The 17,165-nt window shown below is 48.7% G+C and overlaps 1 protein-coding gene across 4 annotated transcripts in view; it reads right to left on the minus strand.

Annotated features, from left to right (window-relative positions):
* Positions 1-2,165: 2,165 nt before the first annotated feature.
* The window catches only part of CDYL (chromodomain Y like), a 174,857-nt gene continuing 159,857 nt past the window's right edge, over positions 2,166-17,165 (minus strand). For all 4 annotated transcript variants that reach the window (XM_028847859.2, XM_028847858.2, XM_028847861.2 and 1 more), the window contains exons 5-7: positions 15,494-15,704; positions 5,305-5,448; positions 2,166-3,805 (exon numbers count right to left, since the gene is read on the minus strand). In XM_028847859.2, coding sequence (XP_028703692.1) covers positions 3,647-3,805; positions 5,305-5,448; positions 15,494-15,704 — 514 coding nt within the window. In that variant the 3' untranslated portion in view covers positions 2,166-3,646. The remainder of the gene's footprint in view (positions 3,806-5,304; positions 5,449-15,493; positions 15,705-17,165) is intronic.

A 17,165-nucleotide genomic window follows, 5' to 3' on the forward strand; every position in this document is an offset into this window, starting at 1 on the left:
GAGCCGGGGAAAGTTGGTTACAAAGGAGGTCAGTACAGAGAGGCCACCAGATGGCTCAGTGAGTAGATCTGGGAAAAGCAGAGACTGAGTTTCCCTAGGGCAATGACAGAACCCTGTCCCCAGGGTTTTTCCCTCTTAAGCTGTGTGTCACTATTTGGCAGGTGCCAATTCTCTTGCAACACACAGAAAATATATTTTCTTCTTTTAGAATATTTATAAATATTTATATTTATCTCTAGGGGAGAGAACTTGATTTTCTTCTTTTGGAGAAGCTGTAACGCTTGTTCATACTCGTGTAACGAGTACGAGTCTGATGGTCTACAAGTATGAACGAGTATGTTCATACTAGTGTAATGAGTGAGTAATGTACAAGTGGGTTGGAGCCTCTGATGGGGCCCAACAAGAGAGGGAGTTGGCCATGAGGCTGGCCCTAGCCCCCTACGCACCTGCTGTGCCCAGAGACTGGGGGCACCCCTCACTCCCTCTTGACCAAATACGGGGTGAGAGAATGGGAGCAGCCCCAGTCTGAGGCCATCTACAGTCCTGTTTACGTAGTTGACACGCCTTTCCCTCCAAGACTGTCAGAGTTGTGGGTTCTTCTCATTTCTGTAGCTGTCACTAGTTTTGCTGGGGACATCACAAACTAAATCAGCCTGCCTAAAGACTTTTTGAGAGCTCTCATTTTATAGAGTGATGCTAGGACAGGAAGGCCATGAGCTACAGGAGACGTACAGAGACGCCACCAGATGGGCTCAGTGAGTGGATCTGGGAAGAGCGTATTAACGTGTATTACATTAATATTCTCTGCAAAATAATCTCAAAAACCTGAAGGAGCAAATGGACAAGTGTCTCGAAGCGAGCCTGGTCTACACTGCAGTGTAAGTGCCACCGTCACTGTCACCCTCATGGTTGAGGAAGCAAGGCCGCCTGTGTGTTGTGCCTGTCTCTGGATCTCAGAGGTAACAGGCTCCCGACTTTGGCTTTGAGGGGCTGAGCAGTCTTAAGCTGAGGAGCTAGGAAGCTCTAGAGAAGAGAACTTGATATATATACAAGATAATATTTTTTCATACATATACTGAAGTTTTTTAAAGCATAGTTTTTTTTTTTAAACCTAAGATTCCATCAACATTCTTTTTTAATAAATGTGTATTCCACTGTGGTGGTGGTGCACAATTATTTAACCAAAACCCTACTGATGAACATGTATGTAGTTTCCAATGCTTCACTGTCAGGAACAATCCTGAGATGAACTTAACTGCATACATATCTTTATTGTCATATTTCCTACCTTTCCTACCACTCGTTCCTTAAGATGAATCCTTACAGATGGAGTTGCTGGGTCCGGGTTTTTTATATTTGAGAGTTACTGTCAAATTCTCCTCTAAAGTTGGACCGAGACTTGCACGCATCTGAGCAGTCACATTTCCCTTCCTCCTCACCCACACGGGGCACAAAACAGAAGAACTTCACTGCTGTCGCCAGTGCTACTTCTAGTTGGGCTCAGTTCTTGTGCAAGAAGTTGAAAGGTGGAAGATTTGCTTCAGAAAAAGAGGAGGTGGCTCACAAGGCCCAGAGGATGCAAAGTCTCGGAAGATGGAGATTTCACTTGGTTCCCTATTTGTAAATTCTACAACAGACATCTTAGTGTCTTTGTCAGAATATGTGCTTTGCCACATCGACCTTGGATAAAAGCTTGGTGCTACTCCTGATCAAATTACCTACACGACCTTGGGCATGTGTTTAATTCTTCAGGTTCCTCATCTGCAAAACAGGAGTGAAAATAGCCACATGACAGGTTTGGGTAGAGGAGGGGTAAGTTACAACTCTATGTAAGAGAAAATGTAACACTGAATGAAGTCAGTCACAGAAGCTTTTTTGTGATATAAAGGTTAAAAATACATAGAACTAAAAGTAATTTATTTTAGGAATAAGTTCTTAGAAGAAGTGGATGATGGACACAAATTCAGGAAATGGTCACCTGGGTGAAGGTGACCAGGCAGGATATTGGTCAAATTATAGGTCCTGCCCAGGTGATAGTCATGCAGGGTTTCATTCCATTAAACTGTACAGATGCTTTACACACATATGTATATTTCACACACACACACACACAGAGAGAAAACATCCCAGGAGAAACCTCACAAGAATCAGAGAAACATTTCAGATGTGTTAAGAAATATTAGTTTTATTTAACCAGTTTTCACAGCTGAATATTTATTCTATAAAAACTTTACAGATTGTACAGTTTATATATAGTTCAAACTACGGAACGAAAAGGTAGGTCCCACAGATGCAAAAATACTGTACTAATCAATCCAAGATAAAGGCAGATTTACACACTGTACAGCTCTCCACGTGGCCGGGGAGGTGGTCAGTTCTAAGTATAAACTTCAAAACTGTACAAAAATAAGAATTTGATTTTATTTCGCTCTTCATACATTCAATATGATTGCAAGCTCAGAAGCCTAATAATAGGCATCTGGAGTCTGGAGTCAGTACCCACTCCTGGAAGAAGAGCACGTGTCTATCCACACAGGGCACTCGTGGACACCACACTGAGCTCAGTATACTGTATAGACATAAAAGCAGAGACCAAGAACATTAAATGGTGAATATAAGGTAGTTCTTTTTTGTTTTGAAAGGAGTTTTTGCATTTAATAGTGTGCCAAAAGAATTTTAACTTATTAAATAAAATATATTCTAAGTGAACCTAAAAATTACACTTTATAAACATAAAAATATTTTATTTTGGTGTAATACATCAATCATATCTGCAAATAGAAAACCAAAACTGTCTATAAAGTAGTACTTCTCAACCAGCAACAAGAAGCACTTATGTAGTTATTTTTCAGAAGGGTCAGAAAAACTATTTAAAACCCACTAAAGACTAACTTATAACTTAGTCATACTTAAGCTATTCAGTGATTCACTAATACTGCAAAACAAGCTTTCTTCTAGAGACAGTGGTTTCTTCATGTTAACTGGGTAAGAACTGGACATATTTAAAAAAGAAGCAGAAACCAATTGATATCTCAGCCTGAATCCTAAGCATATGTCTGGTTTGAGGGTAAGCTTCTCAGTGGATTTTTCATCAGAAATATTTATCCTAGAAGCTGAGTCTTTTGATTTAGAGTTTCCCGAATCTGAGGTATCTGTACCTTTTTAGAGAAAAAGCCAACGCCTCAGATCACGGTGTCTCTAAGTGGGGCAGGGCAGGTGAGGTTGGCTAATACCCCTGTAGATTCTGCGTTCTAGAAGGAAGAAATGAGGAAAACAAACATTATTCCAGACTTTTCTGTCATCCAAAACCAGTAAAACACAATTCTGTTTTTTATACAGTACTAGCCAAAGAAAACAAAAATTAGAGCTTCTAAGAGCAGTCTAGTGCCCATCTTTATACTTTTACACTTGCGTGTATCTAAGTATAAAATAATGACGTTTGGACAAAGAAGCTTTGTAGTTATTTTTTTAAGGTTACAGTACTTTAAAACTCCTTGATAATAAATAGCGTGGATGTTCCCAGTCCTGCTTCCAAGTGTAAGCTACGGGTGAGCTTGTTTCAGGCTGTGAGAATGGATCAGGGCAACTGGAGCCAGTGAAGTTCTGCTCAGCCCGATCCCGGTGTCACCAGTGGGCAGCCCGACACTCAGAACTCATCGATCTTCCTCTGCAAGTACTTTAACATGGAGTCCATCCCCTGGGCCGAGCCCCAGATCTTCTTCAGCGCCTCACACTCCCGCTCGTTGGCCTGCTCCAGCTCCATCTTCATGTTGCAGCGCACAAGGGCTTTGGATTCCTCAAGCACCTGCGCCGGAAAACAAGAGCTAGTTAGCAGGGTGCGTGCTGGCAGACACGGGTCCCTTGTGCCTCCACATTTATGGAGGCGATCATCCAATTCCAACAATCACCTGTTCAAAAGGTTACCAGACGTTTTCTCACAATATGTCAGGCCTAACAGATGTATAAAGCACATTTCACACTAGGCACTGGGTACATTCTTAACTTCAAAATGGCTCATTTCAAAGGAGAGCTGGGCTGTTGGGATCCAGCCTGCGCTGCATACTGCCGCACACTGGCGTGGACCCCCGAACTGGACGTCTGCTCTGCTGATGCCCAGAAAGCTCTGAGGATGCCTGTTGAGGGAATTTTTCTAAACAAAATGTAATTTTCATAATTAGGGTTGCTTGTCTGCCTGGGACAGTTTAGATGGGAATCGTGTCAGTTAATATTAAACATTTCGTATCTTATAATTAGCCAAATGCAATTTTGTTAGAAGCACATTTAAGAAAACAATTTGTATTTTTTTTTTTTTTTTTTTGACACAGGGTCTTGCTTTGTTGCCCAGGCTGGAGAGCAGTGGCGTGATCTCCGCTCACTGCAACCTCCACCTCCCGGGTTCAAGCGATTCTCCTGCCTCAGCCTCTCGAGTACTTGTAATTACAGGCGCGCAACACCAAGCCTGGCCAACTTTTGGATTTTTAGTACAGATGAGGTGTTGCCACATTGGCCAGGCTGGTCTCCAACTCCTGACCTCAAGTGATCTGCCCACTTTGGCCTCCCAAAGTGCTGGGATTTCAGGCGTGAGCCACTGTGCCTGGCCTATTCAGCACATTTATGAAACAAAAGTTTAGGAGGCTGGGCACAGTGGCTCATGCCTGTAATCCCAGCACTTTGGGAGGCTGAGGTGGGTGGATCAACTTGAGGTCAGGAGTTCGAGACCAGCCTAGCCAACATGGTGAGACTCCATCTCCAATGAAAATATAAAATAACCCAGGCGTGGTGGCGCAAGCCTGTAGTCCCAGCTACTAGGGAGGCTGAGGCACGAGCATCACTTGAACCCGGGAGGTTGAGGCTGCAGTGAGCCGAGATTACACCACTGCACTCAAGCCTGAGCGACAGAGCAAGACTCCATCTCACAAACAACAACAACAACAACAACAAAAACAACTTTGGCCCACTGAGGGAAAGCGGGGAGAAGCTAATAATGTGGCTGAAAGGCTCTAGAACCAGGAAAGAGTTAGGGTTAGGTCCATGTTAGTTGGTGATTTTCACAGGACGTTTGCTAACTTGCTGACATTTCAGACTGAAGTCCATTTCTGTGGCTCCTGGGTATTTGCAAAGGGAGGGCAAGGTGTGCATGGGGCAGTGGTGGCAGCAGTAGCTTCTGGCAGGACTTCACGGGAAGGTGTTCTGCTGAGGACAAATGTGAAGGACTTAGGAATCATCGCAAATGTGTGAGCTCTCTGAGGGAAAAGGTTCTATGTTTTAAAAAGCTACATGTGTAACAGAAGCAAGTAGACATACAACTGGATTGCACGAGGCAAGCTCCTTAATGCGAACCATCACTTCCTGAGTGAACGTCCCGGGCCAAAACACCTGGGAGACCAGGCCCTTGCCACACGCCTCCTGCGCCGTCAGCTTCCGCCCACTGAGCAGCATCTCGTTTGCCTGCAAGGAAGATGAGTGGATGTAATATGAATTGCGGTGGGAGGTGGGCGGGGAAGACCCATCCCTTAAAATCCACACCAAAGAGAGACGTTCACAAACACTGCCCCGCGGGGAAAATGCGGCACATCCTTCAGTGGCACTGGGAACAGACCCTGTGCAAGGTGCTGTCCACTGGGCAGGTGGAAAAGTAATATATCGGGCTGATTTTTTTCTTAAAAAGGAACGCAAAAAAGTCATCTTACAACCTACTACAGAATTACAGGGACTCTACAGTAAAGAAATCTAAAATAGAAAAGGTCTTTTTGCCATTCATTTAAAAAGTTACTGGTATAACTTCCTCTCCTCCATCTGCCTTCCTCCCCCTAATGCCGGCCCTTCCCATGTGGGAGCTCTTTTAACACACAAAACAATCCCGCGAAAATCAGCATATGCAAAGTTAGGCAATTTATAATTTTAAGGATTTGAACCAGGCATAGAACTCCTACCAAACGTTTTTCTTTATCTGGGAGGCCAATGGTGACTTGTTTTTAATATACACAAAAAAATACTCTAATGGCAGTGACTGTTTCTGCTACAGTGTACCTTGAAGGCTGCCTTGCATCGCTTGGATATGAAAAGACAGAACTATCCAGGGCTTGAATGTGTCAGAAAATTACCATAATCTGCTTGAGAGGGGCTGGCTATAGTTATCTCACATGGCTCAATGGAGAAAGCTAACATTAGTTTTTCTTTAAAAAAAAAATATGTATGTGTATATATGAAATTAATTTTAACCTTGTCCTGGATTCTAGATCACTTTGTTTTTTAATACATGACACTTAACTAGATCACTTTTAAGGTTTCAGCACAACATGTATGGATTTTACATCACTCACATGACAGGCTCACAGGTGCCAGGATGAGGCGGGAAGGGGCGCGTACATGTCTGATAAAGAGACTGCACGCTGGTCTGACGGGACAGTTTTTGGTCTGCCGTTTATCTTGCCTGGTTAATCTTCCTAACAACTCTGATGGTAACAAAGCCTTGACTATGAGCTGCTGGGCCTCTGGTAAAACACAATTTCGGTCGGTGGCTTCCATTTCCAAAAGAGGCAAAATCACCAAAGAGAGAAAAGGCCCTGAAGTTGCTTAGACAGTGTAAGACTGCCCAGTCACCTACTGTCAATGTCTCGATGCCGTCTACTGCATGTGAAACCCACAGCGTGGAGAACACACAGGCAGAGGTGGCAAAGCAAACACGCGGCTGACTCACTGCCCCTCCCATGCAGGCAGAGGCTGGGAAACAGGGCTGGGGACAGGCTCCTCCCAAGGGTTTGCAAGGTTCTTAATGATCACCCAAACTGGAGTCTGTCATTGGAGCTACAGCTTGGACAAAGGCATGAGTTTCTGAAGAGTCTGGAGAAGTTCTAGGAAGCCCTGAACTGAACGGCTTCTTCTCAGTGAAAACACGGTCCATAAACAATGGATTTAGAAATGTGACCTGACCTCACTGTTCGTGGTTCTGACAGTTCTTCTAACGGCACAGACCCAAACGCAGCAGGAAAGGGAGCGGGGCTCCCGGCGTGCAGACTCCGACGCAGCAGGGAAGGGAGCGGGGCTCCCGGCGTGCTGACCCCGACGCAGCAGGGAAGGGAGCGGGGCTCCCGGCGTGCAGACTCCGACGCAGCAGGGAAGGGAGCGGGGCTCCCGGCGTGCAGACTCCGACGCAGCAGGGAAGGGAGCGGGGCTCCCGGCGTGCTGACCCCGACGCAGCAGGGAAGGGAGCGGGGCTCCCGGCGTGCAGACCCTGACGCAGCAGGGAAGGGAGCGGGGCTCCCGGCGTGCAGACCCTGACGCAGCAGGGAAGGGAGTGGGGCTCCCGGCGTGCTGCCGCCACAGGAAGCGCTCTGTGCTGTCGGGGTTTTCCTTTCCTAGACTGTGTTTCTTTCACTCTCAGCATAGAGTGAGGACACTACAGCCAAATGCCTGAAGTTAAGCATGAAGTATGTTCTCAGGACCAGCTTAGCAGAGCCTTAACTTGGGCAGCGGAGGCAAGTGACCCCGCCAGGCCTGGTGCCTGGCTGTATCACGAGGGGCAGGTGTCCTCAGGTTTCCTCTCCAGCCCTTCCTGCGGGGCCCTGGCTGTCTGTCCCAGTCAGTTCTTCCAACTTTATTTCCTGCTACCTGGAGGTCAATTTACAGCCCCACTACTGTTCTCTTCCCTGTGTGTCTCCTTTCATCCTCTTTTCTTGACTCTCCTGGGCCTGGCGCCAGCCCAGAACAGCCCTCCTCTCTGCTCAGCGCTCACTCACTGCAGCCGGTCTGCCTCCCCGGCCCCGCAGGCTCCGCGCCTGCTCATCCCTGGAGATCCGCTCCCTACCTTTGGTGTTCTCCACTCCAGGCGGTTGGATGTGCAGGACAACCAAGGGCATCTCTCAATTTACTCAAGAGCAAAAATGACAGGGCCGACGCTAGGTCGCTAATGCTTTCTCCTTAAACATGGCCAGTGAGTTGGTCTGAACAAGTCACCCAAGAAAACAACAACAGATCTCCCTCGGTAACATCTGTATCACAGGATTAAATCTACTCAATCTCCCTCGGTAACATCTGTATCACAGGATTAAATCTACTCGATCTCCCTCGGTAACATCTGTATCACAGGATTAAATCTACTCAATCTCCCTCGGTAACATCTGTATCACAGGATTAAATCTACTCGATCTCCCTCGGTAACATCTGTATCACAGGATTAAATCTACTCGATCTCCCTCGGTAACATCTGTATCAAGGATTAAATCTACTCAATCTCCCTCGGTAACATCTGTATCACAGGATTAAATCTACTCAATCTCCCTCGGTAACATCTGTATCACAGGATTAAATCTACTCAATCTCCCTCGGTAACATCTGTATCAAGGATTAAATCTACTCAATCTCCCTCGGTAACATTTGTATCACAGGATTAAATCTACTCAATCTCCCTCGGTAACATTTGTATCACAGGATTAAATCTACTCAATCTCCCTCGGTAACATTTGTATCACAGGATTAAATCTACTCAATCTCCCTCGGTAACATTTGTATCACAGGATTAAATCTACTCAATCTCCCTCGGTAACATCTGTATCACAGGATTAAATCTACTCAATCTCCCTCGGTAACATCTGTATCACAGGATTAAATCTACTCAATCTCCCTCGGTAACATCTGTATCACAGGATTAAATCTACTCAATCTCCCTCGGTAACATCTGTATCACAGGATTAAATCTACTCGATCTCCCTCGGTAACATCCGTATCACAGGATTAAATCTACTCAATCTCCCTCGGTAACATTTGTATCACAGGATTAAATCTACTCAATCTCCCTCGGTAACATCTGTATCAAGGATTAAATCTACTCAATCTCCCTCGGTAACATTTGTATCACAGGATTAAATCTACTCAGTCTCCCTCGGTAACATCTGTATCAAGGATTAAATCTACTCAATCTCCCTCGGTAACATTTGTATCACAGGATTAAATCTACTCAGTCTCCCTCGGTAACATCTGTATCAAGGATTAAATCTACTCAATCTCCCTCGGTAACATCTGTATCAAGGATTAAATCTACTCAGTCTCCCTCGGTAACATTTGTATCGTAGGATTTAATCTACTCAATCTCCCTCGGTAACATTTGTATCACAGGATTAAATCTACTCAATCTCCCTCGGTAACATTTGTATCAAGGATTAAATCTACTCAATCTCCCTCGGTAACATTTGTATCACAGGATTAAATCTACTCAATCTCCCTCGGTAAGATTTGTATCACAGGATTAAATCTACTCAATCTCCCTTGGTAAGATTTGCATTAGAGGATTAAATCTACTCAATTTGCGTGAGCATATTCTTCTATAAACACACTATTTTCAGTAGTTCTAAAATGAGAAGTTTTAAACTTCTACCCAAATAACAGATTCACACAGACGCGGTCAGTGGGAACCTGACCAGCTAGCACGATGATCTGAGATGGCTGAGTGCACAGGGACTCCCTGTAGACAACCTACATCACCCCATGATGTGGTCAACGTTGTCCAATTATTTAAAAAAAAGCTATTGTGTAACCATCCAGAGAAATGGGAAATGCCGGACGAAGGTTAAATAGAGATGTCTTGTTAGTTCAGCCAGAGTACAGCAGGAGGGGTGGCGAGGAAACTGGCCCAGTATGAGCACAGGGGATCCAGGAATCTCCAGCCTTATGGGGACGGCTGTGGCAGAGGTTTTACCACCTGCTCCCTCAGGCCAGTCTGTGAAGTTCCCTAAGAGGCGGCTCTCAAGGTGCGAGCTACTTGCTGGGCATTCTCCAGCTTCACACCTCAGCAAGCCCCTGAGAGGTACAAGCTGTCCACGTGGAAGCCTGTGGGCGTCGGACTGTGCCATCCTCTGTGCATTGCATGAATGTCTACTGGGCACCAGGAAGGCTGAACTACAAGAGACTCCTCGGCGGATGTACACAGCCGCGCCTGCAGCAGACAGTGTGAGAAAGCAGAGGCCGCACAGCCTCCATGGTTTGCATGTTCCTTTTATCTTGATAATGTGATTCCTTTAGCGTGTCCTCCTGGCAGAGCTCTGCACACGCAAAGTGGGGAAAACCACACTCGTCCCAGTCTTAACTCAGGCTGCTGAAAGCTGAAATGCACCGAAGGCTCATGAAAGGAACGGCATCATTTACATAGTCACTTCCGACAAGATTGTCACAACACAAGTCATATGAGCAGCGTTTATTCACTTTCTGTGGACAGGCTTCGTCAGATACTCTCTCAGAAAGTGCGGAATTCACGCTGAGTGAAACGTGGGCTCTTCGCCCTTGAGTTAGAGCAGGGTTTCTGCCCCTGGACACTAGGGACATTCTGGGCTGGCCTGCTGTTTGGTGTGGGGGCTGTCCTGTGTGCCACATGCAGGGTGCTGAGCAGGGTTGTCCCATGTACCATGGAGGGTGCTGAGCAGTACCCCAGCCTCTGCTAATGGCCATCTCATGTGTGACAACCAAGTTGTCTCCAGACATTGCCCCCCAGATGTGTCCCCCGGGGTGAGGTCGGGGGTGAAAACGGCCCAGTTGAAAACAGCAGCTCAGGAGGCACCAGGACATTTCAAGGGGAAGCGAGAAGTAAAGATCTGTCAGGGCTTGTAGAGTGGGGAGAAACAGGCTGACCAGAGGGCAGGCATCCGTTCTGTAACGACTTCAAGCCTCACGGCCCTTTCTGGGCATGGTGAGCTCTGAGACCGCTACCCCCGAGCAGCGTTCAGCCCCCAGCTCCACGACCAAAACGTGTCTGAACATCAAGCTGGTTTAGTATCTGCACCGACACCACACATCTACGTAGATCATACACTGGGAGGGGTCAGAACCCCAGATCTCAACCTCCTTTGGATAAATTACTCAAAATGAGCTTCACGGGATGTTCCGCAGGATGAGGATTCTTTCTTGCTGGGACAGGGTAACTGGCAGGACACAGCGTGGTTTACAGTCATCACCATGATGAACTCATTTTCCTGATCACGACTCTTTACCATGGGAGTCCGGTGGTGTCCGGTGCGTGCAGCACGGTGTAAAGGACAAAGCAAACGACTCCGATAAGCCACCCACGTCCCCACCCCAGCAAGTTGCCTGCTGTGGGAAATGCTGTCAGCAGGCAACAGAGAGCTCAGGGCCTCCCCCATGGACCGCTCTTCCCAGGGCCACCGACCCCACGGCCAACCGCAGTGGGGCACCCGGAACCACCGTGAGGCCACATGGTTCCAGAGCTCCCTGTCAGTCAGCTCTGCCCAATCCTGCTTCCTTTCTGCCCTTCCAGGGACGCTGACACCTAATCTACCAGACCCTGCTTCCCAAATCCGTCTTAGCTTCCAGAGAAACCATCTTGCGATGGAGGGAGTGGACAAACCGAGGGTGAGGAGGATTCAGAAACTGCACAGCTCCCCATCTGGCAATGAGGACCACCCCTAACAGGCCAGGTGGAGAAGCCACAGTTCTCGGCACAGGGGGCCGTCCGTGTGCTAACACTCTTACAGCTGAGGGACAGGGACTGCCTGTCACCATGGATGCAAGCAGAGGGGCAGCCAGTAGCAAGAGGCAGAGAGGGCTGAGACTTGGCCCTAGCCCCTGGACTTGTCAACAAGAGTGGTCAAGCTCTACCCAGATTAATCAGCCACTGGAGGAAGGTCTGTCAGCTTGCGAGGGGTGGGGAGGTACCCTAGAACTTGCGATGGGTGCTTTTGGGTGAATGCCCCCAACTTCGAACTCCAGCTTCCTCTGAACCCCTGAGCCTACGGACATGGCCCACCCATCCCTATCAGAACACGCAAGCCCACCTTGCTAGAAGGTAAGGCAAACATCTCTCAGCAAGGCAACACTGGCCCCCCAAAACCTGCCCCATCCCCTCTGCTGGCATCAGGCCTGTAACTCGCCTCTTCCCTGAAAGGGGCTGCACAGCCCAGCCAAGGGTGCAGATGGGAGCTGTAAGAAGACACGAGGGTCTGGTTTCTCAGGGAGCCCGACCTGGAGCCCAACCACAAGTAGGACAGGAGAGTTCACTGATGTAGGACCAACTCCTGGGAGATGATCTGACCCGGCTGCTGGGATGGCTACTGGAAGCATGAGGGAGGTGGGGACCCTGCTGAGTGAGGTTGAAAGGCCAGGGCTGAGTAGGGAGGGGTGGGACAAGATGCATATGGAGGCCGGGCACGGTGGCTCACGCCTGTAATCCCAGCACTTTGGGAGGCCGAGGTGGGCGGATCACAAGGTCAGGAGATGGAGACCACGGTGAAACCTCGTCTCTACTAAAAATACAAAAAATTAGCCGGGGGCTGTGGCGGGCGCCTGTAGTCCCAGCTACTCGGGAGGCTGAGACAGGAGAATGGCGTGAACCCGGGAGGCGGAGCTTGCAGTGAGCCAAGATTGCGCCACTGCACTCCAGCCTGGGGGACAGAGTGAGACTCCGTCTCAAAAAAAAAAAGATGCATATGGAGCCTGTGGTCAGTGCCAGAGGGAGGGCAGCACAGCCAGTGGGGCCATCCACAGCACAGAAGGGCAAGCCTGGAGTGCTGCCTGGGACTGGGAGAGGCAGAGCGCCTGATCACGGGACCCCACATGACCACACGTGGGAAGTGGCCAGCACAAGCTGAGTTCCATCAGCCCCACAGGTGCAAGGTCAGGCAGGGCCCGCGGTGGATGCACAGCTGGGCTTGGCAAGCTCCAGAGGGCATCGGCCGGCAGCCTAGACCCCTGCATCACCCCCAGACCCTTGCGTACCCGCGCCCTGCCTCAGCTCATACCTACAGCCATGGGAGGACTGCCTGTGACCCAGTGTGGCCTGTGGGTGGGTCAGCAAGCCAAAAAGGGGACAGCAACTTCATCAGAGCCTCATCCAGCAGGCCTGGAAGAGAACGTGGTGAGGAAAATGCCCCCAGTGGCAGATGCACCTGGTCACCCCCTGGTGAGGAGGAAAAGTGGATCAAGGTTAGAGTAACACTAGCCCCCAGCAGGGGTGGGTGTCCTGGACAGAGGCGTGTGGTGGGTGGAGGAATGGGAAGTGTGCAGGTTGCTGTCTCACATTGTCCACCCGAGAGCATCCGCCATGGAGTGGGCACTGAACAGCTTTGAGAGACGGCTGGTGGCCGCTGGCCACCCAGGGCCGGCAAGAGGGGCCTCAACAGCACAGTCTCCGATTTATCAAAGGCTGATGCAGCCACTGTTGCTACTGAGTGTCCAGCCTGCCAGCAGGAGATGCCAATGTGAGTGGCCCTCAAGGCACCATTCCCAGGGAGGCCCACCTGTGGGCGCTGGGCAGCAGGCTGACGGCTCCAACAGGTGTGGGCGCACCCTCTGGGTCTGGGTCTGCCTGTCCCACCTGCAGATCCTCAGGCAGCACCACTCTCTGTGGCTATGGAGGGTCTAGTACACCAGCATGGCGTGCCTCAGGGTGCTGTGTGTGACCAGAACACCATCCTCACAGTAAATACCATGTCAGGGGGCAGGACCCCAGAGTCCTGTGGCTAAGTCACATACGGCACCTGCCGCAGCCGCCAGCCTGGTACGGCCCTGGCCTGGCCTGAGAGGTGCCAGTTTGGAGGTGGCTCCATGACGGTGGGCAGCATCTTCTGATTTGTAGCACACACAGTACAAAGACCTTTACATGGAAGGACACGCGGCCTGGGAAATGGGATGGAGGCCGGTGCCGCTTGTTCCTTCCCTGACCCACTATAGCAGGGAAGTGGACAAGTGCAGCGACTCTGAGCCGGACACAGTGAGCAGGCCACAGATCCCTCGCGGTGTTTTAGCATCAGGGCGGCTGCTGAGGCCAGCAGAGGTGGGAGCCGCGGGTGAGGGGAACTAGCCTGGGGAGTGAGAAGGTGAGGAGCAGGGCAGCTCTGAGAACAGTGCGGCACTGGGGGCCACGGTCTGGCCTACCCATCTTCCTCCTCCTCTCTTGCATTCCTTAATTTTAAATGTTCTGCTTTTCGAGAACGTTTAGATGCAGGAAAAATGACAAAAGTAGTACAGAGTTCCCATAAACCTTCACGCAGCTCTCCCTGGGTTAAAACGTCACATAACATCTTATGATGACCAAAGCCGCTGACAATGTGCTATTCACTCAACTACAAACACGATGTGAATTTCACCAGCCTTTCCACTCTTGTCCTTTCGCTGGCCCAGGAGCCCATCCAGGGTCCCTGATGTTCTGAGCTGTCATGTCCCCTTGGTCTCCTCCAGTCTGAGACGGTTTCTCAGTCTTTCCACGTCTTCTTTGACCTTGGCGTTTTGGAGGAGCGCTGCGCGGCGTCTGCAGACTGCCCCACAGTCCGGGCCTGACGTTCCTCATGATGAATGTCATGATGCAGCGCTGAGCTGCTGCACCTTCAGGAGGAATCCCACGCAGCGACGAAGGCTGCGTTCCCCTCAGCGCTTCACGTTGGCTTTTGTCTCATTTCTGTGAACTCTGACCACTCAGGAAGGTGGTACCCGCCAGGTTTCTCTACTGTAAAGTTACTATTTTTCCCACTACAAATAATGAGAGGATCCAAACATCCTTTTTCTCATCACGCTTTTACCCACTGATTATAACATCCAGGTTAAACATTTCAGGTTCCGGCCTGCAAGTTATTGCTGCCTAATCTTCTTCCTCCAAGTTTCTCCCAGAAAGAAAGCCCCTTGGAACCTGAAGGAGCTGACCCCCAAAAGGTGCATGAATGACCTGAATGGCACTGGGGTGAACACGGAACTGTGCTGCCATGATCCCTCCTGGGGAGGCCTGGTTGCCTGACTGCGGGTGCTGCTGTTGGCAGACGGCCATAGGGCGCCTTTAGGGATGCCCTCAGCTGCAGGGAGCCACCTCATCCAGGGCACAATGCTTCCCACGCATCCCACACCCAAGGATGATGGACACAGTATCACTTTGACCTCTTCCTCTGACCGGTCCTGCTTCCTCCCCATCCCTTCCACAGGTACTGACTACCTGCCAATTCTCCATGTACCAAACTCATCTCAGTGTCCGCTTCTGGAGAACCTGACCTGTGACACCACCTCCTGCCCTATTTCAAGGACTAGGGAATGAGATGTGAATAACTGCTTGATAAATCACAAGCTACAATACAAACACAAACTACTATAATGAACGGATTAAACAGCTGAAGAAATAAAAACACACAATTATATGGAAGACAACCCTCTAATCCTGTGTAACTTTGCTCCCTCTTAAAATTGCCTTCTCTTAAAAGCGCAGCTTTTAAGTTATTAGGTGAAGAACTTTTCGATTGCAAATTGTTGGTTGGGTTACAGACTGGATATTTACTAACAGTAGATATCAGTGTGAATTATGCAAAGTGGTAGGGTAGGCTCCTCAATGAATGAAGTCCTTTCCTAGGGAATGATGCAAAAAGGGTCAACAACGTCTATGAACCCAAATCTGAACTACAAGATGAAAAGTCCCCACAGAATGACACACTGTACAGCTTTAGAAAAGCAGTAACCAAACCAGATTTCTTCAGGAAGCTTTCTAGAATGATTTTTTTTTAAAGGTACTCACAGATGCTCCTCCCATTATCTTGGGAAACATAACAGTAGAACAGCCATCTGGACTCTGTCCGAACGTAGTATAGGGTGTCTGAAACCAAGCCTTTTCATTAGCCCAAACCACATCGCAAAGAGGCAATATGGATGCTCCTAGCCCGATGGCTGGGCCATTGACCGCTACAATGATGGGCTTCTTAAACTGAATGAAAGTATTCACGAAGTTTCTAAAATGAAAAATAAATGGGGAATTACTCAAAACATTGCATATTTGAGCAAAGGAAAAGTCTATTATGGAATTCAGTTCACCAAGATGTAAACGCTGCGGAAATCATGAAGACCTGAGATTTGTTTAAGGCCTTCCCCAGCAGTTGCGGACCCTAGACTTATTTACTACGTGCTGTAAAGGTTTGGTGACAGCCCGCAGCCCACGCATGTGGTGGCTGTCGCTACAGGACCTACGTGAAGGCCACAGGGTAACACGCAGCCATGAGCTGCGTTGGCCTTTGCAGGTGGCTCTCGAGCTCTATGAACAACACATCTTGCTCCCCAACCCATCCTCCCTCGAAGACACACTGGGCCTCCCTCGGAGCCCAGTACATATTCTGGGCTTTATAAGACCAATCAAGAAGCTGTCACAGAGGAAATCTGCCAGGGCATACTAAGACTGCCTGCTGTTAAGTGGATAGTAGTGGATTAGGGGTCACAAAAACCCTGGGATCTGGGTCTGGCCTTGGCTCCTGATTTCAGACAGCTCACTGATTATTTGGCAATAACTGCTATTTCCTGAATTTACGTGCGAGTGGACTGAACAGTCTGGGGGACATGGAGACAAGTCTCACAGGCTGGCTCAAGACAGAAGACCCGCAAACAAGAAGAGCAAGCAGCACAGGGCCCAGGCCTTACCCACATCCTGCTCCACTGCGGGCTGGAGGGGACGGCTGCAGCAGGAGTTCGGAGGACAGGGGGTCAGGCGTGGAGCCACCTTTGAGCAGGATGGAGGTTTAATAAATCAAGCTAATGCTATTTTGGGATTTGCTTTAGATCAGGCTGGAAAAGTAGGCTGCTTTTCAATGTAGGGTAGCTTGGTGTCATAGCACTTTGGGAATGTGCATTTTCTTCCCCCGAATACTAGAAGCTGATTTTATGCTCAGAGGTTGTTTCTTATGATTTCACACAGTAGACAAAAGAATAAACACAAGATAGTCCCTTTAGTGCAGGCTGAGTTCTAGATCAGAAGTGCACCTTTAGTGCAGGCTGAGTTCTAGATCAGAAGTGCAGAGTAAGGACAGCTTTTCACTTGCTGGATTCTAAACCTGACCCCCATCTTTAATACTGAAAATAACAATCTAGATGCTCTCTACAGTTCAGCCATTTAAAACCAGAGCAATCTGTTCAGATCTTCTCTGAAAATCATGACTCAGCATCTGAGATAGCTCCCCGCTCAACTCCCCGAGATACTGATGGATGACTCATATTTTTTGGAGGGGGCAGGTTGGGGAAGTGAGGAGGGTGTGTGTGTGTGTGTGAACAGGAGGGTGAGGAATTGCAGTTTAGCGGCTGGACCTCAGTCGAGCCCCCAAGGTTTGTGGGATCTTTGCACTGAGCAAGAATTAACTCATTCAAATGAATGAGTTGCACCAAGTCTTTCTAAATGAGAGAGCCTAAGGCACTGTTAGAAAGATCAC

Source organism: Macaca mulatta, chromosome 4 (assembly GCF_049350105.2).
Source record: "Macaca mulatta isolate MMU2019108-1 chromosome 4, T2T-MMU8v2.0, whole genome shotgun sequence".
Classification (NCBI taxonomy): Eukaryota; Metazoa; Chordata; class Mammalia; order Primates; family Cercopithecidae; genus Macaca; species Macaca mulatta.